Genomic DNA, 23,664 nt, shown 5'->3' with positions numbered 1-23,664 from the left:
TTCATCAGTCTCAAAACCCACCATGAGCGACGTTTATGTCGTGGTAAATACCGCCACCACCTGTGACGAAACAAACTCATATGTCACTCCCGACTCCACAGAGCTCATCCTGATCTCCTGGTGTATCGTGGACGCGTCAACACTACAAGAACTTACTCGAAACCAAACTTTCGTTCGGCCCACAAACACTCCCATCACTCCATGGTGCACCCAGATCCACGGAATTTCCTGGGAACATGTTCGGAACGCAGGCACGTTTCGGGACGCTATCGACAAGTTGGAGGCGGCGGTGAAGGAATATGTGGGAGAAAAGGAATTTTCGTTCGTTTCCTACGATGCGTTTCCACTTCGGGTCCATATTCCCAGAGAAGCTCGGGACAAGTCGGTGGAGCTTCCGGGGTATTTGAAACAGCCGCGGGTGTTTGAGTTGCGGAGCGAGTATGCGCGGTGGAAGGGGAGAGAAGGAACTAGTTTGAGGGATATGGTGGAGGCAGTGAAGAGAGAGGAAGGGAAAGAAGGAAAAGAAGAAAAGGAGGAGAAGGAAGAGAAAAAAGAAAAAGAAGAAAAGAAGGTTCAGCCGGAAAAGGTCAATGAAAGAGACTCCCTCTCCTCGTTCACTACAATTCTCATCGAGCTCGCCAAGGTGCCCACTCTCTTTACGACTCCGTACGACGTTGCGGAGGATTTCCGTGTGTTCAAGAAAGAACAGTCTAAAATCCTCAATCTCAAAAACCTTCCGGTGGACACCACCCAGTCGGAATTGGAGTCTTGGTTCACCCAATTTGGTGGCCGTCCCATAGCATTTTGGACCATTAAAGGCGACAACCAGAACATGGGGTTTGCCGTGTTTGCAACCCACGAAGAAGCAGCCGAGGCATTGCCGATCAATGGCCGTGTTCTTGGCGACCGCGCCATTGAGGTCCAACCATCTTCCACCACGGTGCTCGACCGGGCGGCGCAATTGCTCACACCGTTTCCAGTGTCCAAAAATAGACCCCGTCCAGGAGACTGGACATGTCCTTCGTGTGGGTTTTCGAATTTTCAGCGTAGAACAGCATGTTTTAGGTGCTCATTCCCTGCTACCAGTGCGGTTACCATGGTGGAAAATTACCGAAACAACACTCAAGCAAGTCCTGGAACCAAACCTTCTTTAAATCCAACCAACCCATACAAGTACAATGTTCCATTTCGTGCCGGTGACTGGAAATGTACCAACGATGCCTGTCAATACCACAACTTTGCCAAGAACATCACCTGTCTCAAATGTGGTGGTAACAAGCCTTCAAACTTGACCAATAATCATATGATGAACCAGTACTCGTCGGTGAATTCCACCGCAGCAGCCATAGCCGCAGCCACGGCCAGTGGACAGCCACTCAATTTCAGTAACAATATGGTGGGACAGATGCCAATTGTTTCCATGCAGCAGCAATTGCAGCAGTTGCAAAATCAGCAGAATCAGAATCAGCAAAATAATCAAAATCAGCATCGACTTTCGCATTATCCGCATCGCTTCCAGAAATCCTCGTCGTACGACTATTACCGTTCCCCGGTTGACGGACAGTTTAGTACACTTGCGGAACAGGTCAACGGCATGAGTCTACAATGAACGGATGTACGATAGAGTAATATGTAACATAGGTAATAGTAAGAGGTACACAGAGAGGATTAAATGAGAGAGTAGTCAAATCTTGAAATCAACTTGTTCTCTATTTAGTTCCAGATCGATTTCTCTCAAAACTGCAAGTCTTGTTGCTTGCGATAAGCGACTCCCAACGGATGCACAACTACGCTGTCGATGTCCCAAATTCCACTTTTGCCAAAAATGTCATTTTTGAGAAATTCAATCACCTCCTCCTTGGAATTGGCAATAAGATTAAACGCACTTCCAGCAAATTTTGTTCTTTCTTCGTCTTCAAAAATAGGTCCGGCATTAGTGACAATTCCAGCCTTGATGTAACCGGGAACTGCAGCTTTGTGTTGCTCTATCACTGGGGCTCTGTCTGCTCCCGGCTTGTCGTATACGATTGCGATCCACTCCATATTAAAGAATTGGTCAATTACCGATAAATGAAACCTATAAATTGGTTGCAAAATAAGGCCTGAGCACCTTTATATCGAGCTGCTTAGTAATGTGTCAGATAAATCCGATTGGATCAAGAGATCAACTACTACCACATCTGGTCAATTATTAATACGGACTTATCGGATAATAGGGCATAAGAATATTCAAGATGTCTAATTAGTCTCTGATCTCCAGGTTTATTCAATTACCGTGAACGTTGATTATGTCAGAATCATCAAGATTTCAACTGCGAATACAGTCTCCAGATAAACTTTCTATTCTGTAATGTAGTCTCTAGGTTCTCTCTTAGATTTGCAGCACAACATAAACAAAACCAAAACCAGAACCAGAACCAAAACCAGAATCATTTCAGAAATCAGAAACAAAAATATCTTCACCGTCACTTATCCGCATCAGCGTTTCCATAAACCTCACCGGAGACTACTACCGTTCACCACAATACAGTGGACATTTTACTTGGGGCAGCTAAAGTCATGAGTCTACAATAAGAGATGAGATATGATAAGTAACAAAGGAAATAATGGTAAGTTTGGTAAAATGGTAAACTGGTAAAATGGTAATGGTGACAGACTGCAATTGAGAAATTTCCCATTCAATTTTCATCAAAACTCTAAACCTTCTTTCTAGTCCCCCATTCTCACTAGTCTAGTTCTTTCTAGTCTAAAATTTCACTCCAGGCATGTCTTTTTGCTTGCGAACTGCGACTCCCATGGGATGAGCTACTACGCTGTCAATGTCCCAAATACCCTTTTCATAGTAAATGTCCTTCTTGAGAAACTCAATGATTTCCTCCTTGGAGTTGGCAATAAGATGGAAAGTACTTCCAGCAAATTTTGTCTTTTCAATATCGTGATAAATGGGTCCAGCACTAGTGACTATTCCAGCATTAACAGTAGCAGGAATCGCAGCAAGATGCTGTGCTCTCACTGGGGTTCTGTCTGCACCCGGCTTGTCGTATACAATGACGTTCCACTCCATTTTAACTTAAAATCAATTGACTCAACTGACTCAATTGAATCTCAATGAAAATCAATGAGTGACAATTGACGAAAATTCGCACTACTGTCTACAGCACTACTAAACCTCATCTTATTCAATAATGTACTTCTAGTCCACACTCTTTCACACACACTCTCTCTTTCAGTTTCTCTCTCAGTTTCTCTCTCTTTCTCTTCAGTTTCTCTCCTTCCTCTCCCTCATGCAATGCTACTTGTTCTCCAATGGAGCATAGAGCCGAATGCGCTCCTTACGAGGCCCCAACTCGGCGGTCTTTATACCTGCGCCAAACTGGTTTCCGTATGGCGAATGGGCGGGAATCAACGTCGAAGGAACCGCGCCGTCACTTTGTCTTCTATATTGTCTTTGGCCTATTCCACCTTTGTCTCTCATATATGACTTGATGAACGAAGCCTTGTATCTTTCGAGGTAGTTTTCGTCCCGCAAATGCGTACGGTCCTCCACCTCCTTATACAAAGCGGTCTTGACGATGGGTTCGTCCCGTTCGTCCATTCCTCTGTAAACATAAACTCCGCCAGCCAAAGCAGCGACTCCGAAAATCTTGGTGATGCTAACTTCGAATTCCTTTTTGGGAGCACTGTGGCTTTCTGAGCTAGAGGCGTATGTTCTGCGAACGGTCCTCAAGCGCTGAGCACGCACGGTGGCGGCAAATTCGTTTTTTACACACCGTGCCAACATCGTGATAAATGAAAGACACAGAAATTATGATTGGAGGAAACCGCGGGGCGTGTGCAGGACAGCCACCAGCTGGTGCACCGGTGCACTGGTTGTTGTACCGCGGCCCTGTCTAATCTACAACAAAAGTCACTACTAGTATCACATCTTCTCTTTAATAGTTAACACTAATCAAGTAGTCCGCCAACTTCTCTACTACAGTCGTGGCCGACCCAGGCTCCACACCACGAGGATAATGTGCAAGCAAAATCGCCTGTTTGGTTCTGACGGCCACCACACCTTCTTCCTGGAGTTTTCCGTAAATCGACCGTTCGTCCGCCCTCAACAAAAAGTACTTTTGTTTCTGGAGGTGCAACCCCGAAGTTTGTAATGAAGAAGGGTCATCAAAAGCACCAGCGATCTCGGCAATTTCGTTTGCCTCGAGCTGGAAACCGCCCGATTGCGCCCACAACGAGTCTCCTGCCCTCGAGTATAACGCTGCCTTATCAATCTTGCCAGTAGCTGTGAGATTGTCTGTGTATGCTTGCCAGGACATGATAGTTGGGGATGATTCGCAACGAACGTTTAAATAGTCGGCGCACACCGGTGCACCACCACATGCAGGCGCCCATAGTTGCAAAATTACAACTAGAACTCAAATGCAATGAAAGCTAGTCATGATTTTGTCTTTCCCTAGTCTGTTTTTCTTTCTTTCAGTCAATGATGTCCAGGATTTTCTGTCTTTTTGTTGGTGGTTCTTCCACTTCATCGTCGATAATTTCCACCGGTTCAAGTGCTCCATTGTTCAGTTCTCCAGTTCCATTTTCTTCGTTTTCTTTCACTTTCTCCTTCTCTTTAACCTTTTGGCGAAGAACCAACTCGGGCAACTCATTTTTATCACCCAAACTAATATAAAACTCCAAGTTTTCCAACTCATCGTTGTCGTCTTGGACTTGCAATAATTCACCAGAAACAAAACCCGCCACTTCAAGCACGCTACGGTCCACATTATCGTCGAAATCTACGTCGTAGATCAACTTGGCTTTGCCCAAAATCAAAGCAATGTCTTCATATCCATACTTTTTCTTGATGATCTCCACCAATTGTCCCAACGTTGGAGCGTCTTTTTGGCTAACGTGCAAAATCCCACGAGCTGACAATGAACAGGCAGGACACAGCGGACTGGGTTGTGAAAGCGCCGCGGCCGTAACGTACTTGTTAGGACGTATACTGGTGAAAACAGTGGATGAAGTTTGCGGAACCGGTCCAAAATCACCTCGAGACCGAGGTTCTTGGTCGTAAAATGGAAGAGAAGCGAGTACCAGGAATCCGGAGATGATAGCATTTGTGGTGGCTATAGCCGGAATGATGTTTCCTGCAATCTGCTTGATATCAAACTTGGTTTTCGGATCAATGTGGAATACCACAGATCGCAAATTTGCAGCCGCAACTACAAAGTTGAGCGAATCTTCATCATCCTTGTCGAACGGCACACACGACTCCTCCCCGCTACTGATCCGTTTTTGAAGCGACTCCAGTGCCCGAATAAGCACATAGAGGTTTTCGAGCAATGTCCATGTACTGGTGTCTTTGACAAGTATGGTCTGCGACCGAGGTTCTTGAAGAAGTGCATCCAATTCGTGTTGTAGTTCCAGCAAATCGAGCGGTTCTGGAACCTTTCTGGTCCTCCACAACGACTCAATATTAACAAGGCGTTCAATATCCACCTGGAAAATTTTGTGGATCAATTCCTGAGCAAACTGCGATCCAGGCTCCAGCACCATCCGCCTCAATTCCGCAAGCTCGTTGCTTTCCCGAAGCAAGTTGTCGATTTCCTGGCGGTCCAGCGTTTCGGATTCCAACTGGCGTCGTTGGTCCTGAGTTTTGTCTTCCAGTTCATCGAAAAGTTGATGGTACAAAAACTCTTTTGCCCAGGTAATACAGTGGATTGGCTGCGAAGGTGTAGACCGGATCGTGCACACGGGATATGTCTTGGGTGTGACCTTGGGCTGGCACTCAAAGCATTCGGTGACATATGGAAAAATAGGTTGAATTTGTCCATCGAATCCAGTGGTTCCACTTTCCATGAGTGGTTTTCGGAGAAAAAGCGCCATTTTGTTCACATACCTCCGGGCCTCGAGATTGTCAAGAGCATTGAATATATAAGAAAACTGGTCCCACCATTCGATGGGAAACTTTTCAGTGTCCATGATATTGCCATGATGACCCTCGAGTTTGCAATCGTTGTAGTTGAAATTCTGCACAGCTTTCACCACAGTGAGCGACTTGGACTGGTCGATGTCCTTCTGGCGAAATAGAAACTGTCGGTTCAAATTGGAGAGGGTAATAGTGTCGAGATCCACTGCGTGAATGGTTCCAAATCCACAAAGAATAAGGTTTTTAAGAAGCTCACACCCAATTCCTCCAGCCCCAACCATCAACACCGACGTGTTGCGTATGCGCAGATATCGCTCTGGGCCCAAAACCCGCTCGAGACTCTTCATGATGAGAGAAGAGAAGATTGAGTAAACTGATATACCTGGTGCACGGGTGCAACTACAACATAAATTCAATCAGAATATTCAATCAGATATTCACCACATTACATTTCTCTCTATACTCCCACAAACAACGCCCACACCCCCTTCAAGTACCCCACAATCTCATCGCCGCCTAATTTGGACTCTCCATACAACCTGTCCACGAAACTTATAGGCACTTCTCCCACCGTGAATCCCAACGCTCTGGCTTCTCACCATCATCTCCATCTGAAACACATATCCCTTGGACTTTGTCACTTCAATAATCTTGGTGAGCACGTTCTTTTTGTACAACCGGAACGACCCAGTCAAGTCCAGTACACCTGGACGTAAAGTTGTTGCAGCCAAGAAATTGGCACCTCTCAGCACAAGCTTTCTCTTCAAGTCCCACCCGTAAACGCCACCGTTGCCAGCGTACCGCGTTCCCGTGACAATATCGTAGTCTTCGCTTTTTTGTTTGGCAATAAATTCAGGAATGGCATCCGGATGGTGCGAGAAATCAGCATCCATTATAATCACAAAATTTCCAGTTACAAATTGTAATCCATGAACATACGCTGTTCCAAGCCCAAGCTTGCCCGCACGTGCTCTCAATTGTATATGTTCAGCACCAAAAATTTTAATCAATTCTTTGCACACATCTTGGGTTCCATCAGGAGATGCATCATCAACCACAACTACTTCCCAGTCTAGTTTGTTGGCCTCAAACGTCTTGTGGAGCAAGTACACGAGAATGGGAAGGTTTCTGCGCTCGTTGTAAGTGGGGAGAATCACCGAGTATTTGTTTGGCATGATATAGAAGGACACGAAACAGACGCGAGGATATGTGTCTGGTGCACGGGTGCAAACGAGAAGACAGAAACAAGAAATAAGAGAAAAAGACAAGATAAAGGAATAGTAATTCAAGAAAAAAAACGTCAATTTTGTCAAATCGTCAATCTCCTTCTATTAGTCAAGTGTTTCACATTTTCTTTTGTATTCTCGTTTGCATCAATTTTTTCATTTCTTCATTTTCTTCATTTCTTCATTTCTCCTTTCTCCTTTCTCCTTTCTCCTTTTCTCTACACTCCTACAATCTCTCTCTCGTCATATATTCAGGCCCTGCCTATGGGTATCATATCTCATTTCCTGCCAAATTGGTACAAATTCGATCCGATTCGTTGCTGTTTTCGTCCCTGATTTGTCTTTTTGAGCCCCGTCGCTGCAGTGGCACCTGTAAATCTTGACACTACATAGTCCGAAGTTATCAAGAACACAGGCGCAAGCATGAATAAAGCCCCGTTACTCGAAAAAGGCTTGGTCATTGCCCCAGAAGCATCAATCGAAAGTTTTCGCTAAATCCCGATGGATTGCGGGCTTGCTATTACGTAAGAGCGGGGCCCATGAGGTGCAAACTAAAACGACATCTATTAGACTTAGCTATACAAGTCATCCTCTTCTTCAGCACCAAATGCAGCTCCTCCTTCATTAGCGGGTGCTGGAGCACCATTACTCTCTGAGAATCTAAAATTGGCGAATTGTCCGCGTGATGACTGAAGCTGTTGAGCATAAGCTTCGTAACGACGCAATTCAGCATCGGAAACCGACCTCTTGGCGGTCTTCATAGCTTCCTCAAAGTGAGCTCTGGTGATGTAGGGCACGGGGTCTTCTTCTTCTTCCTCTTCGGCTTCTCCCTCAGTCTTGGGCTTGGCCTCGGACATCTCGACATCGTCGCCTTCTGTCTTCACCTTGGATTTTTCCAGGCGTATTTGGGCTTCGATAGAATCTTTAATAGCAAACTTGGCAGCTCTTTGCACAATGTAGGATAAATCAGCACCAGAAAATCCATGGGCTGCCTTGGCAATCAGATTCAAGTCCAATCCAGGCTCCAATGGAGTGTTTCTCAATTGAGCTTGCAAGATAGACAACCGTGCTGGTTCATCAGGTAATGGCACGTAGATCAATTGATCCAATCTTCCCGGTCTGAGTAACGCAGGATCGATCTGATCAGGTCTATTAGTAGCACCAATAACGAACACGTTCTTCTTGGCGTTCATACCATCCATTTCTGTCAACAATTGGTTGACAACTCGGTCGGATGCTCCTCCAGCGTCACCATTGGATCCGCCTCTAGCCTTGGCAATAGAATCCAATTCATCCAAAAACACCACCGTAGGAGCAGCGGCTCTGGCCTTGTCGAAAATGTCACGAATATTCGATTCACTCTCACCATACCACATACTCAACAATTCTGGTCCTTTAACCGATATGAAATTGGCAGACACTTCTGTAGCAACCGCCTTAGCCAACAATGTCTTACCAGTACCGGGAGGTCCAAAGAACAAAACACCCTTGGTAGGTGCCAAGCCAAATTTTTGGTATTGGTCGGGATGAAGAACAGGGTACTCGACCGTCTCCTTCAACTCGTTCTTGATGTTATCCAATCCACCGATGTCGTCCCAAGTGACATTAACGTTCTCGACCACAGTCTCACGCAATGCAGATGGGTTGGAGTTGCTCAATGCAAATCTAAAGTTCTCCATGGTGACTCCCAAGGAGTCCAACACTTCGGCATCGATGGTCTCTTCTTCCAAGTCAATCAAGTCCATCTTCTCTCTAATCTGTTGCATAGCAGCCTCAGAACACAAAGAGGCAATATCAGCACCCACAAAACCGTGAGTTTCCGATGCAATGGCTTCCAAATCAACGTCATCGGCCAATTTCATATTCTTGGTATGGATACGCAAGATCTCCAATCTTCCAGCGGCGTCGGGCACTCCGATGTCAACTTCTCTGTCGAAACGGCCGAAACGTCTCAAAGCGGGATCGATCGAGTTGGGTCTGTTGGTAGCAGCAATGACCACAGTATTGGAACGGGCTTTCATACCATCCATCAATGTCAACAACTGTGACACCACTCTTCTCTCGACCTCACCATTGGTCTTGTCTCTCTTGGGAGCAATTGAGTCGATTTCATCGATGAAAATAATCGAAGGAGCGTTCTTTTCAGCTTCTTCAAACGCCTTTCTCAAATTAGATTCTGACTCTCCAGCCATTTTCGACATGATTTCCGGACCGTTGATCAAGAAGAAGAAGGCACCGGTTTCGTTGGCCACGGCACGCGCCATCACTGTCTTACCGGTACCAGGAGGACCGTACATCAAGATACCCTTAGGTGGCTTGATACCAATCAGCTTGAACAATTGAGGATGACGCAAAGGCAACTCAACCAATTCTCTGATTTGCGCCATCTGCTTCTTACATCCACCAATGTCGTCGTAACCAACATCGTTCAAGTTGTTCTCTTCATCTTCACGGTTGATTGGTTCACCCTCACAATGGATAATGGTATCTTGAGCCACAATGGCAATTTCCTCAGGGTCAACTTCCACCACCTTGAATTCCACCTGTCTCATACCACCACGTACGGTGAACAAATCTCCCTTCCTTACCGGTCTATAAGCCTCCACAAAGTATGGTTTCAAGTACACATCAAACAACGATCCAGTGATTCCCTCCACGGTATCAGAAATGGGTAACACCGAGATCCGGTTGGCGTACTTGATATCAGGACACGGATGAACAGTAATGATATCTCCCAATCTTACTCGTAAGTTGTTTCTCACACATCTATTGATCCGAGCAACTCCATCAGCCATATCGTCATCAGCCAACACAATAAGCACGGTATCTTTCCGCTTTTTACCCTTAACGAGCACGGTGTCTCCACGGAAAAGTTGTAATAATTCCATAGTATTTGAAGACAAGGTAATTACGGAATTATCATCATTTTCAGCATCGTCGACAATCAAAGCATTGTCCTTCTTTTTACGACGAAGGATTGCGGTAGCAGTTCTGTCCTCTTCGGTGGCATCACCAGAGGCGTCCATTAAATGTTTTTTCTCGGGCGCCATTTTCAGTAAAAACTGCCAGCAGTTGCGGTGGTAGCTATCGGTGGCCTTTTTATATGGGAATCGCGGACAAGGGTGGCGACCGGTGGTGATGTCAGCGCTTATGTCAGCGTTGCTGGAAGGTTCGCGTGAAAGGACTGAGAGAGGAATACGGTGCCAAGGAGTGGAAAAGAGGAAGATGTGGAGTAGTGACTTGAAGATTTGCCGATTTGGTGGTGTTGGTGGATTTGGTGATCTTGAAAATTAGGTCAAATTAGGTAAAAAGTCCAGCACATACTTCTTTTGTCGTTTCTTATTTGATTAATTAAATAGTCACTCTGCTTACAGTAAACCTTACTGTTCATTCCTGAATCGACCCTCCTTTTCATCGTAGGCTCCATTAATTGTAGGTTCCAATAATATTCGGAGATAGCTCCTCGTGCATCCAAACACCAGCTACTCAACATCGTTTTCAATTGATTTCCACTACCCCACACACACATGTCTTGTATCTTTTGCAAAATTATCAAGGGCGAGATTCCCTCATTCAAGCTCATAGAAACCAAGTTCACATACTCGTTTCTTGACATCCAGCCTACTGCCGAGGGCCATTGCTTGATTATTCCCAAATTTCACGGAGCTAAATTGCACAATATTCCCGATGAATATCTTGCTGATCTTCTTCCCGTGGTGAAAAAATTGACTACGGCGTTGGACTTGGACACCAACAACACCCCAGAAGGTTCGGGGTACAATATTTTGCAAAACAATGGTCGGATTGCTCACCAGGTGGTGGACCATGTTCACTTTCATTTGATTCCCAAGAAGGACAGTGAGACGGGATTGGGTGTAGGATGGCCAGCGGAGGAGACCGACTTTGCCAAGTTGGAAAAGTTGCACAAGAAGCTCCAGGAAAAGTTGTAGGATTTATAAGAATTGAATCAATGGAATAAAGCTGTAGTGTTGAAGTCGCAGGTCCAGAAAGCATTGAGCCATTAATATAAAGGTCGATAGTTGATTGTGGATTTGGATTGTAGTTGATTCGTGGGTGGTCTGTAAGTATTGTAGTGGAGGTTTGTAGTGATAGTTAAATGTGGTATTGTCATTGAACTGGTTATTTGTAGTCGTTTGTAGTGGAAATTGGTAGATGATTGTAGTGGACTGTAGTGGAAATTTGTAGTTGATTGTAGTTTAATTGTAGTTGATTGTAGTGGATTGTAGTAGCTTGTAGTTGGTTTGTCATTGTATTGTAGTGAAAATTTGTAGTGGAAATTTGTAGTTCATTGTAGTGGATTGTAGTAGTTTGTAGTAGTTTGTAGTGGTAGTTGAAAGTTGATTTTGCAGTAGTTTGTAATTGAATTGAGCTAGGTTGTATTTGGATTGTCATTGGATTGTCATTGGATTGTAGTGGAAATTTGTAGTAGTTCATAGGTGGTTTTGTAGTGGATTGTAGTATTTGTTGCCTCAGTCTTGAACCTTGTGGTTATATCAACCCCCCAAGAAACCCTCCAATGTACCCCACCACATAACTCCCAAAAAAAGTCAATGTCAGGGCTCCAAAAGGAAAGTAACTCACGGTATAATAGATAATTGCCAACATTTCCACCGCCGAAGCCACGATGGTCATGATGGTACTTTTTCGAACCGTGGCAGCATACATGGTCCAAATCACCGATGAAAAGAACACAGTTGTGAACACGATTCTGTCTCGAGACACAAGGTGTTTGGCATAATTATAAGGACCTTGTAAAACTCCAAAACTCACCACAAACAACACCGATCCTAACGACCACAACATGGCAAATTTACGAGGCTTGAGCGCTAATACGGGAAATAGGAAGAAACATGTAACGAAACAGAGCACGGATCCAGCCAAGCAGCATGCGAAACCCACCAATTTTTCAAGTCTTGAGAGTCGAAACCACTGAGGTTCCTCGGTGGTCGTGGCAGTATTATACGATGGAAGTGACAGATAAAGGTCTGAGGTTGTATTTCTGACATAGTCGGTCCATTCTGCAAACGGAGCACGGGCCGGAGGACGGGTATTCCAGCTGGAAAGTTGCTGTCGAAAGGCGTTTTCTGGTTCCATGGATTGAATGTGAATGTGAATGCGAAGTGCGAAATGAAATAAAAGAGTAAGATAAAGTGAGAAAAGAAGTAATAGAATTAATTGAGAGAAAGAGATGAGGTTCAGGTAGCAAACCATACTTTAGAGATTCTATCTTTCAGTATTAATGTAGATTCTAATCATAACTATATTACATAGGTATAATTACGCATTGACTGTCGTCTATGCTTTCACTTGTATCATCGTTCTCTTCTCCTGTCTTCTCTCTTTCTCTGTCTTCCCTTCTTTCTCTTATTTCACTTGTACCTTCTCTCTCTCTCTTTCTCTCTTGTTTCCGTTTACCGATCAACAACCCCCAAGAAAAAATCATCCGGATTGAAGGTATCTTCCTTTGGCTGCGACCCCAGCGCCTCCTGGATCTGCTTTTCCAACTTGGCTCGTGCCTTTTCCTGCTCTTCGAGTACATACTTTAGGTGCAAAAGGTACTCCACCGACTTGTTGAGAATAGTGCTCTTATTGGGCTTCGTCTCTTTCACCTTGATGGTAGAAAGTAACTCGTTGATCTCTCGAGTATTTAGTTGAGAAGTCCCCTTAAACGCCTGCACGGCACAGAGCTGTGGATTGAGCATCGAAGGCGGCACCAACAACCCAAGTTCTTTGATGCGTTCCTTAATCAAATCTCGACGACGTCTTTCGACGGCATTATGAAACTCCCGTCTCCGCTTGAGTTTTTCTTCCCGAGTAAGCTGCTTGCCGCTTTGCACCAGCAGCGGCGACATGGCACTGTTATAGCTATTGTTCTGGCTTTCAGGCACACTTTTGGACTGGGGAATGCGCATGGTGGGTGGAGATTGAAGAAACGATCCATTGAACGGCGGTGATCGCAACGTATCGAGAGAGTTCTCTGCTGGTGAGAGGTACGGAGAAAGGTGGGCACTAGCAGGTCTAGGGGCCGAAGCCATCCCGGCTGAAATGCTTTGACGGTGCGGACTGAATGCCAGTTGGGCAGCGTTTTCGGCTATCAGATTGAGCCGAAATCCCGACGGCTGGTTGTTGGTAGGAGAAAAGTATTGTGGGGTGAGGAAGTTGTCGTTGGTGTCGGGCGAGATCAACTCGTCCAAATTGGCGGTGTTAGCAGGGTTAATATACTGCACTGGTTCGTGGTTGTGGGGAAACCCGAGGGCATCAAGATCGTCCAAAAAAGGATCAGGTGCCAAAGAGCCCGGATTAGAGAAGCCATGGGGATCAAAGCTTGGACTGAGTGTCGGATTCATGCCAAATGAAGATAAATCGTTGGCATTGGCTTGAAAAGCATTGGCATTGGAATAATTTTCGTTGAAATCGATGCTATTATTAGGGTACTTTTCACCCGATCGGCCATTGAATGCATTCCCGTACGTGTCCTGAGCACTATAGTCACCGGTATCACCTAAAAAGTCGTTGTAATTCACCCCATTGTCAAAATTCTCGTGAATATTATTATTCGAATTGGTATTGAAATTTTCAAAATTGTCCTTCCAGTCGTTTTCATAACTTGTATTCAGCGTGCCCTCACGACCGGCTCCCGCAGAGTCCGTGGTGCCCCCTGTACCAATGTCAGATGGGCTATCCTTTAGATAATCCTCCATGTTTGAAATGGCTGGTGGGGAGTTGAAGAGGAAACTCAAGGGATAGCGTGCAGGACACAGAGACATATGCAGGTCCACCAAAAAACGGTACTTGATATCGGAAGCATATGTTCTCTGCGTATTTGCCATGGTCGCCGTAACTGTCTCAACGACGTTTTCGTTCGAGAATATTTTCTTCATGACCTCGACGATATAGTCCAGCTCCGACTCAGTAAATTTGAGTGGTTTATTCACAGACTTCCTGGCATCATCCCTTACACTTGGTAAAAAGGTCATCTTAGTCAATAACTCAAGTTCAATTGCATTATACTTTGCCTCTGCTTCTGGTGCCTCCTTAAATGTATCGCCTCACTTGAGATCACAAATCCGGCTTCCGAAATCATGTAGCGACAAGGATTTACAATTGTGCTAACGAGGGCACGCAAGTATTTGAACCTGCGATACGGCGACCGTGTCAGACGCGATTTTAAAGAAAGCAATTAAGCTATTGGAACGCGTTGATGCCTACTTCATGTTCGGCTTCGTAAGCTTCTTCGTTTGGAACATGCTCCTCATCATGATGCCCAACTAAATCACCTCCTGATCCTTCTGCTCCTCCTTGATCGTTTATAGCATCCAATGGTCCTTGGCTATTGTTCGTTCTCGGATTCTCCGAATTTGTTGTAGTTCTTCGACGATAAGATCTTCTGATTCTTGGCGCCAAACTTACTACTGGATTAGAGATCAGACCAATAAGACAACAAAAGGGACTTACCGCTGATTAAATGTCCAGTCTCTGGTCAGTTTTTTGACTTTCCATACTGGCGTACCAAGATAATAATCTGGTTCTCGATCCAAAATTTCTAGGTTACAAGGTAAAGAACTTGTTGCACGCTTTCACAATGTAAGTGAATACACAGTGACAAGCTTGCAATTTGATCATGTCAAGGTGCTTGCAAATTTGTTATGTTTAAGTGCATTGCTAAATATTCTAAAACGATCGATAGCCACAAGCTAATGAAAACAATACGCTTGTGGGTCGATAGTCAAAATTAGCATGGCACGAAGCTCAAAACAGCTAAATATTTTAAGACAATCGATAGCCACAAGCCAATGAAAACAAATAGCTTGTGGGTCGATAGTCAAAATTAGCATGGCACGAAGCTCAAAACAGCTAAATATTTTAAGACAATCGATAGCCACAAGCCAATGAAAACAAATAGCTTGTGGGTCGATAGTCAGAATTATAATGGCAAGAAGCTCAAAAAAGCTAAATATTCTAGGACGATCGATAGCCACAAGCCAATGAAAACAATAAGCTTGTGGGTCGATAGTCAGAATTCTAATGGCAAGAAGCTCAAAAAAGCTACTACCAACAAAGGGACCATGCTAAAAAAAGTTTGGTTCTCTTCGCAGTATTTGAAGACAGCCGAAACATATGTCGTAAAGCAGAAAGCAGCATAAGAAAAGTTGAGCCAAGACCTTCCTACTCGCCCCTCACGTTTAAAGGCCTCGAATGTGACCCACATCCACAGCAGTGTATATACCCCATAAATGAAAGCAGCTACGATCCAGACAGAATTCGGAATCTCTTTTTTCAAAACATTAGGGCCAAAGGTGAGGAAAAATAGAAAGAATGCAGAAGCCAAAATAACCACTAGAGTCACCACTTTCTTCCATCTGCCCAGACTTTCGGCTCGAGCTTCGGGCGTATTTGTTCCAGTCATTTCTTCCACTGGTGGTGAAATCGGTTGTCTCAGGTTTGACGCAGTAGTTTCTTCCATTTGTTGTCGAGTTACGAAACTTTTAAGAAATGTAACCACTGCTGCCCATCGAGGTCCAGCTATATCTCTTAATCGTTGTAAATCCATTTCTTGTATTTGTGTGAAGTCTGAGTACTAATGCGACAAAAAGTCGTTTGCAACCATGCGGAGGGTTACCCGCCTTTTGCAACCATAGCCCTGCATGCAATTCAGCAGAATATTAAAAGCAGCTTACTTGACGATCACGATAATAACCGATTTCGAAAGCTAGACGTACTTCCCAAGGACCATAGTAGGGTTCTTTCACCTACTCCAGACCAACGTATAATTTTATCGGTCCTTGATTCCGAGCACAGTCTTCTCTTTAGAGGTGAATCTTACTCTGGAAAATCCTTATCAATTGCCATACATTACGTTAAGTCGAGTTCCCAAGTTTGGCCAGATCAGCTCCGGCTACTCCGTGGATAGCGTGATACTAGTACCAACTGACAATCTTGTCAAAAAGTATTTGAAATATTTCCAGTTCCTAACCCAGGGTTGCCCACGGATTGCTGCCCTGACCAGTTGGTTCCTGAAAAAGAGGAATACAAAGTCAGCAGAAGACCGCTCGAGATAAAATTTGTGTACACCGATATGAACTCAGACACTCTTACCAACCGGGGAAGCTTCCAAGACTCCTCCTCAAACATTGGTAACCACTCCAAGTATATTTCATCGTCTTCTCAACGAAGAATCCCAACTCGGTCTTGGACCGGAATGCTATAACCCAATTGCTAGCAGTTGATGGCTCCACCGATATTTTGGAAACGACCGATATAAAACTGCCCGAAAATGTCAGCTTGACACTTGAGGGACCCAAAAAGAAATACCGAAACATACTCAAACTGATCGTCAGTACCGTCCAGAAGCTTCAAATGGATCATTATATGGATAGTCTTCGGCGACGTTTGAAGTCAGTTGAAATTAAAGCAAAAGACCAAGACCTGGGCCCAATTCCACGGGGATTTGACTACACCAAGTGGACTCACGCCAGCAACGTTTCTGCACTTGAGCCAGCAGATTTGGTGAGAGCGGGGAGAGTCTGCGCCCTGGGCAGAACCTGGTCTCAAGCGAGGATCGGGTCCTGACGCTCCACCACCCATTGCAGGCGTGCCTACCTTTACAGCAGGACTTCCCGCCGAGGCTGGTGTGCCGCCTTGAGCACCTCTCTCCAATTGACCCTTCATGTACACAGCAACCTTTTGATACTGTGCAAGCCTTGGATCGAAACTGATTGAATTGGGTGTCAGTGTTCGCAGCTTGTTCGGCTGACAATCCGTTAGCCTTTCTTGTCTCAAGATCATTGATCTGCTTGCTCACCTCGGTTAGCACCGTGTTGATTCTCTTGAGGTTTTCGGCGGAAACAGCAAGCGCCGGGGTAGAGCCTTGTGCACCGGCCGTCGTTCCAGGTTGCGGTGCAGAGGCTGGACCAGCATTTTGACGCTGAGCTGCCAAATTCTGGGGCATGCTCTGAGGAACCGGAGAAGAATCTGCGAGGAACCAGGGTTGCTGGTGCTAAGTCTTGGATTCATGGTGGACCCTTGCGGAGTTTGTTGTGGATTCATTTGGTTTTGCTGTTGTTGACGAGCATTTTGTTGCATTGTCTGGTACTTCTTCAAGATCTGCCTCAAAGACTCAACTTTGGCATAGTGCTTGGCTCGATCTGCCTCATTGGTGGCGGCTTGTGCAAGAGCTGCTTCTTTCTTTAAAGCCTGGACAAATTGGCCGACGTATTTCAGCTGAATAGTAGGGATCTGAGCCTGGGAACGTGTGTGCTGGCCCTGCTGGGGTATCTGCTGGGGCTGGTTGCCCTGGTTGCCCTGATTCATTGGTCCTGGGTTGGATGTAAAGATGGAAAAGAGGAGCGACTTTGAAGAATATTATGTCACAAAATTATTTTCAACTTGCTTCAAGTATTCAAGAGCGAATGGGTGATTTATACTACACTGTAAGAGTGTCAGGTCATAAGCGATATAGTGGATCTTTTGGTATCACATGTATAACTTGGCTCAGTAAAAGCCGCACCTTCGCACGGTTGATTTTGCAACCAAGTAGGAAAGCTATGTTGTTGTTAAAGTCGCCAATTTTGATGTTTCGTGACTACAGCATGTCATAAAGCTTTTAATACGGTGTCGCTTCTATGCTGTGGGGTCGCCTACATCAAATGCAAAACATGCATGAAGAATGACCACCAGGTAGGTCGCGGACTAAAAGGTGCTCTATTTAAGACGAACCGCACGAAAAATATAATTACTAAAGATAAACTTAACTGACAAGCTGCTAATATCATTGGTAATTTAAAGCGAAGAATCTTTGTATTTGCATTACTCTAATTCGCTGTAACCATCGTAAAGCAAATAACAGAACCCACAACACATAAGAAGAGAAAATAAGCTTATAATCACGTTTAATGGTTCCTTCTTTCGAATAGAATCGATTGCTAAACAAAACATTCCTGTTGTACCCAACACACAAACAACTACCAAAAAGTGCAAACCAAAACGGGGATCATTCTCCGCACAAGCTTTGACTACAAAGGTTACCAAACACAAGAGAACACCAATAATCAAAAGTACGAAACGATCTTTCCATAGCTTGACGCAAAAGTTTTTCACATTCTCGGCCATATTTTCTTCAGTAATTTTTTCCTCCATATCAGTGATTTTTTCCATCCATTTTTGATCAAGAAATTATCAAAGGTTCGCTGCGATAAAAGCTAGGTTTTAAGTAGATGCGACTGCCAAGCCTAGAGCGGTGAAAAAAAGTGGTATAGCCGGCCAAATGTACCTGAAAATGAGCGTTCAGCCTGATTCTGCTATCTTTTCCTCTACTTTATACTTTCTGTTTCTTATTCTTTCCGTTTCCTTCATTCTCTGCATTGGTTTATGCCATCCGAAGCTAGCCAGAGTCAATTGAGCTTGACACCACAACCCTATCATACATTTGTAATGTTGATTACCACTTCCTTGATGCGGGTTGAACGTATAGGAACCATAGAATCGCAGTCGAAGTAGAAGAGGTTTGCCTGTGGGTGAGATTCACTTTACACCAGTACACCCAGTATAGATATTTTCGCAATACGGCAGTTATAACGGTGTTGGTGGGACGTTGTTTATAACTGCTATGAAATAGTTGTGCATTATTTTAGGCTCTTTTTCGTTGGTTTGACCAATTGAACTTTTTGAGCTTCCAGGAACTCCACAACAAATTCTCAATAGAGCAATTACACTTCTCTACTATATACAATTCATACGTCCTTTATCATACTCTTACTAAGATAACCCAATCTTCTTTTCTTGTGTTCATGCCTTGGGCTTCGTCCTTATAAAGTGTGTAGGGCAGTCGTATCCTCCTGGGTTCTTTTGCCAAATACTGTTGGTGGTAGTTTTCAGCATCATGCCACACCTTGATGGGCTCAATAATAGTGACGATTTGGTGTCCAGGGTACCATTCCGCTTTGCATTTTTTGCTTGATTTCCCACGCCACTTTGTTATCCTTGTCATCGTGAGTCATAATCGCAGATCTATTTTGGGTTCCCTTGTCAGGACCCTGAGAATTGACGGTGGTAGGATCGTGCATTCTGAAAAAAATGTCCAAAATAGCCTCCAATTGAAGATTCTCAGGCTCATAAGAGAGTTGTACAGCCTCCACAAACTCTGTAGACCCACTGCATATTTTTTCATAATTCACATTGCCGATTGTGGGGATGCCATTGGCATATCCAACCTTGATGTCAATCAATCCTTTTCCACCAAATTGCTTACGGAACACCTTCTCTACCCTACTTTGTCTACTTTGTCTTACGTTTGTTCACCAACTTTTTCTTGACGTTCTTCTTCATCTTGGTTTTGCGCTTTTCCGCCTTGGCAGTCTTGGCAGCTTCTTTCCGTGCCTTTTTCTCATCTTTATCCTCGAATTTTTTTCCCTTGGGTATTTTTGCAGCTCTTTCGTCGTCATAAGAATCGCTATCTTCGTCACTTTCGTCGCTATACTCGCTCTCACTGTCACTGGAATCTTCCTCTTTCTCTGCTTCTCCCAACAAATCGTTCAAAACATTCAATTTTCCCAAAGAAAAATCGTTGAAATCTCGCTCGTCAAGTTGGTTCAACGACCGCACCAAGTAAACTGACCTAAAAATTTCGTCTTCAACCTCCTGGTCGTGGTCTTCGTTCTTAAGAGGAATAGCCTCCAAGTACTTGGTAAGAGACTCGTCACTGTTGTCTCGCAACGTGTTGTCGGTGATATATTGAAAAAGCATTCTTTCCGGATAGACATTGATTTTCTTTTTGAAAAAATCATTGACGTTTTTGATATCCATCCTCAAAAAATCAAGCGCCATAGGATGCTCGGGCTCCACAGACTGTGAAACATCAATAATATAAAGCTTGTTGTCGTGAACAATAGAGTTGTACTCGCTGAGATCGGCGTGAACTAATCGACACTCTTGGTACATTCGTCTCATATAAAAGAGCATTTGATGGTAGTAATGAACAACTTCTTCCTCGTCCGCGAACGGGTGGTCCTTAAGCTTTGGTGAAGGTTGACCCTTACCCTTGGTCAAGTATTGCATCACCAATACATGGGACTTTAATTCGATGGGTTCCGGACATGGAATGCCGTTGAGATAAAGACGTTTGAGGTTCCGAAACTCTTTTTCCGCCCACATTTTCACCATTTTTCGAGGATTGCTCTGGTTCTTTTGGTTGCGAAACCGAAATTCTCCATCAACGTACCTTTCTCTATCTTTAAATACCAAGATTGACGTCTTGTAGATTTTGACTGCATACTCCAAATTCTTTTCTTCATGCTCTCCATGGTACACATTGGCTTCTTTCCCGGTACTGATACAGCCGTTTATCCTGGTAATAATGCCCTTGTTGAATATTTTGCCTAAAAACCGCATGGTTCGAGGATCCAACACTTGCTCCACTGTCGCACGATTGGCTCTATCTTTTGTAGTTTTGGGTCCCTTGATGGATGAGTCGGCTATCTTGGAGCCATACCTGTCTATAATGTCTCCACGGTCCGTCAAAGTTTTGGGAGCCGTGGCTGGTGGATTATGGGTTCCATTATCAAACTCGGTGTCGGAGTCCGAATCAGAATCAGTAGTAGAATCGTCTTCAGAAGTCTTTGCGCTTTCAAAATCATTTCCAGTCATCCTGGGGCCTGTGGGTTCACCCTCAACAGCTTTTTCCCCCTCCAAGTTGCTCAACGGTGCCAAATTGCTACCCATCTCTATAACTACTAGTGGTCGCAAATCAACCTCATCGCAGTGAACCGCCGTGTGCGCACCCGTGCACCCGCGACTGGGATGAGGGTCCGATTTGCACGAGCTGCGAAGTTGTTTGTCATGCGATTATCCCAGCTCAATGGGGCATTGCCTAGAGTAAGTAGCAGCCGGAAACACGTTCGGTACACACAACTAACCCCAGAAATTCCTCTTGACCATTCCCCTCTACATTGGAGTCGAAGTGGTGCTTGGAACTGCAATTTTCAATAAGGCATCGGGAGCGTTCGGAATACTTTCCATCATTACCGGCCACCCTATCAACTTTTGGCAATGGTTATACAATATGTTTGCCTTGGTGGTGCTCCCATTCTATATTCTGGGGCTTTTGAACTTGAATAGCCGGGAAAAGGGCACTCGGAAGACGTCTCTTGTTTGCATTTTATACGTTGTTGACACCATAGTGGGTTATTTGTACACATTATACTTCAACTACTTTTGGTTCAGCCACGAGGACAACAGTCCTACCTCAGACCCGTACGCTGGAGCCACAAAACCAGACGTGGATCCCACCATGGCTGCACAATCTGCCTCGGCAGAAAGGGAACTATTTTTGACCATGGCTATCACTTTAATGGTTGCAATATTCCGCTTGTACACCACGTTGGTGGTGGTATCGTTTACAAGGGCCCTTCTCAAACTGGAGGCCGCAGCTCAACGCTATTCAAATGAACCGGAGGTGGTGCCAATTATGGAACCTGGATGGCGCGGCCGCATTACCCATTTTGTTTACGATTTGGAGATAAGATCCAGAGAATGGCTTCGTTCTGCATTCGTATAAAACTCATCAACGAATAACGATCTCGCGAGCTACGGAGCACTCGACTTTTCCGCACACTTAGCACCTTTCATCTTTCAGATGTTGGTACCGTTCCTGTACATTACAGACCTAATGTAACTCATGTAATTAATATAATTAATGTAATCATTCCAATGGGACAATCTTCCAGTGCTGAATCATTTTCTCATTCCTATTCGCCACAGCAGGTCCATACCTTGCTTAGCTATGCCTGTCAACGTCTTATCACTCCTGTGGAGGCGCAAACGTTGCGCAAGAAGTTGAACTCAACCACCGTAAATGAAAAAGCGCAACTTTCACGGGCTGATTTGGCCCAGTTATTGCTTCTTAACGACCCACCGTCGCTGGTGGTTTACAAATGTTTGCAAAAACTAGGAAAATTTCCGTTTTTTGGAGAAGAAAATGATTCCACCATCACGGCTGACGAATTGATAGTTGCTTCAATGCTCATTTCTGGTCGGTTCAAGAAGCTAAAATTGAACACAGACTACGATAAACTCATATTCAGGGCCTTGGCTACCTCAAAATTGGATGCTGTAACAGAAAAAAGCGAGCAATTGCCAGTTTCCGTCAAGTTTGGTCGTGGCATTGAAAACCCTGAACACCTCCAAATGGCAAGCCGTTTTGTTGACTGGTCCAGCATGCTGGGGTTCGAGTCTGTGGACACAGATGGGTATTTTATTTCTAGGTCGGAAATGGTGCAACTTTTGGCATTATTTTTGGTGATTTATTCTATTCCAAAACGAAAACGGATTTCGATGCAAACGGAATTGCTGCAAAAACTCGATAATGATTGGCGCAGTTTTGAAGCCGCTGGAGAACAACTCACGACATTCATACGCTCTTCTGAAAAAATTTCTTACCAAGATTTTAGCCTGGCGCTAGCACTTTTGGGTCCTTTAGTTCATTATGGATTTGAGTTTCTTGTGGATGTTATGCTTTCGGATACGACTGAGCATTCAGATACGACTGAGACTAAAAAGGGACCGGACCTAGAGGTCACAAAAAGTCATCTTATCAACAGTTCTACAATTGCACTTTTGGCAGCTACATTTGCTGGCCTTGGTGGTAAGCAAGCCGGAATCAGTCTTACTCGCCAAAACTTGGTGAAACTCTACCTAGGATCCGAATCTGGGTTTTCGATCCGTTCTCTTGAACTGAAGGTTTTCAAGTGGCATGCACCGACGATTTTGTTGGTTTCTGGAGAGAGATTGCGCACCACCATTAAGAGATACGAAACATTTGACCTGGAATATCCGCGGTTTTTCAGATCGCTGGAGAGCCCCTTGAAGCCTTGGCAACAACCAAACGACAAAATCACCTATGCGGTTTTGGTTCATGAGCCTTGGAAAGTCTCTAACAAGAAAAATTTCGGCGACACCAATACCACAATCATAGCGCTCGAGCCACGATTGGACGTTTTCAAAGGCATTGCTTCTGAATCCATATATTTCAATACGCTTGGTATGGGGCTTGGATTTGGCAATTCTCAGCCTATCAACAAGAACACTTTGAAGAGATATGCTCCAGGAAGTGTATCACTTACTATTGAAGCAAATTTGGAATTTGCCGTGTTCCGCCACATTTCGTCTCAGGCAGGTTCTGGGATCACCTCGTTTGCTACAGGGGTCCAGCCAGACATTTCTGGCCAGGATTACGAGGACCGTTTTCTCATCACTGATCTCGAAGTATGGGGAGTGGGTTCCAGTAAAGAATTGGAAGAACAGAAAAAACAGTGGGATTGGGAGAAAAAACAAGCCGAGGCACGCCAAAGTGTCAACTTGCGCAGTATGGGAGAAGACAGAGCGTTGCTTGAAATGGTGGGGTTGGTGGGTAACCATGGCTCTGGTGGGTCGGTATGAGTTGTCTGCAGGCCGTTTTCTGGGGTAGCGCGGTAGTGCATTTCAATGTGAAATTTTCGAGATGAGCTCACC

At 44.6% G+C, this 23,664-nt stretch overlaps 17 protein-coding genes across 17 annotated transcripts; 4 read left to right on the top strand and 13 right to left on the bottom strand. All coding sequences in view use genetic code 12, as the record gives it.

Annotated features, from left to right (window-relative positions):
- Nucleotides 1-22: 22 nt before the first annotated feature.
- On the top strand, nucleotides 23-1,609 carry NRP1 (Nrp1p; the record flags this gene model as incomplete). Its single annotated transcript, XM_001483656.1, has 1 exon — nucleotides 23-1,609. One exon carries the CDS (start codon nucleotides 23-25, stop codon nucleotides 1,607-1,609), a length of 1,587 nt encoding a protein of 528 aa, XP_001483706.2.
- Nucleotides 1,610-1,734: 125 nt separating this feature from the next.
- Nucleotides 1,735-2,043, bottom strand: PGUG_04434 (uncharacterized protein; the record flags this gene model as incomplete). The annotated part of the gene is made up of 1 exon (XM_001483655.1): nucleotides 1,735-2,043. The coding sequence occupies one exon, from the start codon at nucleotides 2,041-2,043 to the stop codon at nucleotides 1,735-1,737; it is 309 nt and encodes a 102-aa protein (XP_001483705.1).
- Nucleotides 2,044-2,746: 703 nt separating this feature from the next.
- On the bottom strand, nucleotides 2,747-3,064 carry PGUG_04433 (uncharacterized protein; the record flags this gene model as incomplete). The annotated part of the gene is made up of 1 exon (XM_001483654.1): nucleotides 2,747-3,064. One exon carries the CDS (start codon nucleotides 3,062-3,064, stop codon nucleotides 2,747-2,749), a length of 318 nt encoding a protein of 105 aa, XP_001483704.1.
- A 228-nt stretch (nucleotides 3,065-3,292) lies between these two features.
- On the bottom strand, nucleotides 3,293-3,781 carry PGUG_04432 (uncharacterized protein; the record flags this gene model as incomplete). The annotated part of the gene is made up of 1 exon (XM_001483653.1): nucleotides 3,293-3,781. The coding sequence occupies one exon, from the start codon at nucleotides 3,779-3,781 to the stop codon at nucleotides 3,293-3,295; it is 489 nt and encodes a 162-aa protein (XP_001483703.1).
- Nucleotides 3,782-3,932: 151 nt separating this feature from the next.
- PFY1 (profilin) lies at nucleotides 3,933-4,313 on the bottom strand (the record flags this gene model as incomplete). The annotated part of the gene is made up of 1 exon (XM_001483652.1): nucleotides 3,933-4,313. One exon carries the CDS (start codon nucleotides 4,311-4,313, stop codon nucleotides 3,933-3,935), a length of 381 nt encoding a protein of 126 aa, XP_001483702.1.
- Nucleotides 4,314-4,470: 157 nt separating this feature from the next.
- Nucleotides 4,471-6,261, bottom strand: UBA2 (E1 ubiquitin-activating protein; the record flags this gene model as incomplete). Its single annotated transcript, XM_001483651.1, has 1 exon — nucleotides 4,471-6,261. The coding sequence occupies one exon, from the start codon at nucleotides 6,259-6,261 to the stop codon at nucleotides 4,471-4,473; it is 1,791 nt and encodes a 596-aa protein (XP_001483701.2).
- Nucleotides 6,262-6,420: 159 nt separating this feature from the next.
- DPM1 (dolichyl-phosphate beta-D-mannosyltransferase) lies at nucleotides 6,421-7,089 on the bottom strand (the record flags this gene model as incomplete). Its single annotated transcript, XM_001483650.1, has 1 exon — nucleotides 6,421-7,089. One exon carries the CDS (start codon nucleotides 7,087-7,089, stop codon nucleotides 6,421-6,423), a length of 669 nt encoding a protein of 222 aa, XP_001483700.2.
- Nucleotides 7,090-7,712: 623 nt separating this feature from the next.
- On the bottom strand, nucleotides 7,713-10,190 carry CDC48 (AAA family ATPase; the record flags this gene model as incomplete). The annotated part of the gene is made up of 1 exon (XM_001483649.1): nucleotides 7,713-10,190. One exon carries the CDS (start codon nucleotides 10,188-10,190, stop codon nucleotides 7,713-7,715), a length of 2,478 nt encoding a protein of 825 aa, XP_001483699.2.
- Nucleotides 10,191-10,667: 477 nt separating this feature from the next.
- On the top strand, nucleotides 10,668-11,090 carry HNT1 (adenosine 5'-monophosphoramidase; the record flags this gene model as incomplete). Its single annotated transcript, XM_001483648.1, has 1 exon — nucleotides 10,668-11,090. One exon carries the CDS (start codon nucleotides 10,668-10,670, stop codon nucleotides 11,088-11,090), a length of 423 nt encoding a protein of 140 aa, XP_001483698.1.
- Nucleotides 11,091-11,649: 559 nt separating this feature from the next.
- On the bottom strand, nucleotides 11,650-12,372 carry SFT2 (Sft2p; the record flags this gene model as incomplete). The annotated part of the gene is made up of 1 exon (XM_001483647.1): nucleotides 11,650-12,372. The coding sequence occupies one exon, from the start codon at nucleotides 12,370-12,372 to the stop codon at nucleotides 11,650-11,652; it is 723 nt and encodes a 240-aa protein (XP_001483697.2).
- Nucleotides 12,373-12,572: 200 nt separating this feature from the next.
- On the bottom strand, nucleotides 12,573-14,138 carry RTG3 (Rtg3p; the record flags this gene model as incomplete). The annotated part of the gene is made up of 1 exon (XM_001483646.1): nucleotides 12,573-14,138. One exon carries the CDS (start codon nucleotides 14,136-14,138, stop codon nucleotides 12,573-12,575), a length of 1,566 nt encoding a protein of 521 aa, XP_001483696.2.
- Nucleotides 14,139-15,175: 1,037 nt separating this feature from the next.
- PGUG_04424 (uncharacterized protein) lies at nucleotides 15,176-15,712 on the bottom strand (the record flags this gene model as incomplete). The annotated part of the gene is made up of 1 exon (XM_001483645.1): nucleotides 15,176-15,712. The coding sequence occupies one exon, from the start codon at nucleotides 15,710-15,712 to the stop codon at nucleotides 15,176-15,178; it is 537 nt and encodes a 178-aa protein (XP_001483695.2).
- An 855-nt stretch (nucleotides 15,713-16,567) lies between these two features.
- PGUG_04423 (uncharacterized protein) lies at nucleotides 16,568-17,110 on the bottom strand (the record flags this gene model as incomplete). The annotated part of the gene is made up of 1 exon (XM_001483644.1): nucleotides 16,568-17,110. The coding sequence occupies one exon, from the start codon at nucleotides 17,108-17,110 to the stop codon at nucleotides 16,568-16,570; it is 543 nt and encodes a 180-aa protein (XP_001483694.2).
- PGUG_04422 (uncharacterized protein) lies at nucleotides 16,969-17,472 on the bottom strand (the record flags this gene model as incomplete). Its single annotated transcript, XM_001483643.1, has 1 exon — nucleotides 16,969-17,472. One exon carries the CDS (start codon nucleotides 17,470-17,472, stop codon nucleotides 16,969-16,971), a length of 504 nt encoding a protein of 167 aa, XP_001483693.2.
- A 1,962-nt stretch (nucleotides 17,473-19,434) lies between these two features.
- Nucleotides 19,435-20,877, bottom strand: PGUG_04421 (protein kinase; the record flags this gene model as incomplete). The annotated part of the gene is made up of 1 exon (XM_001483642.1): nucleotides 19,435-20,877. One exon carries the CDS (start codon nucleotides 20,875-20,877, stop codon nucleotides 19,435-19,437), a length of 1,443 nt encoding a protein of 480 aa, XP_001483692.1.
- Nucleotides 20,878-20,955: 78 nt separating this feature from the next.
- PGUG_04420 (uncharacterized protein) lies at nucleotides 20,956-21,712 on the top strand (the record flags this gene model as incomplete). The annotated part of the gene is made up of 2 exons (XM_001483641.1): nucleotides 20,956-21,018; nucleotides 21,077-21,712. 2 exons carry the CDS (start codon nucleotides 20,956-20,958, stop codon nucleotides 21,710-21,712), a joined length of 699 nt encoding a protein of 232 aa, XP_001483691.2.
- Nucleotides 21,713-21,864: 152 nt separating this feature from the next.
- PGUG_04419 (TLD domain-containing protein) lies at nucleotides 21,865-23,592 on the top strand (the record flags this gene model as incomplete). The annotated part of the gene is made up of 1 exon (XM_001483640.1): nucleotides 21,865-23,592. One exon carries the CDS (start codon nucleotides 21,865-21,867, stop codon nucleotides 23,590-23,592), a length of 1,728 nt encoding a protein of 575 aa, XP_001483690.2.
- Between the last annotated feature and the right edge of the window lie 72 nt (nucleotides 23,593-23,664).

Source organism: Meyerozyma guilliermondii, genomic scaffold (genome assembly GCF_000149425.1).
Source record: "Meyerozyma guilliermondii ATCC 6260 scaffold_5 genomic scaffold, whole genome shotgun sequence".
NCBI classification, from domain to species: domain Eukaryota; kingdom Fungi; phylum Ascomycota; class Pichiomycetes; order Serinales; family Debaryomycetaceae; genus Meyerozyma; species Meyerozyma guilliermondii.
Note: the sequence above shows the minus strand (reverse complement) of the source record. Positions and strands in the feature narration are given on the sequence as shown.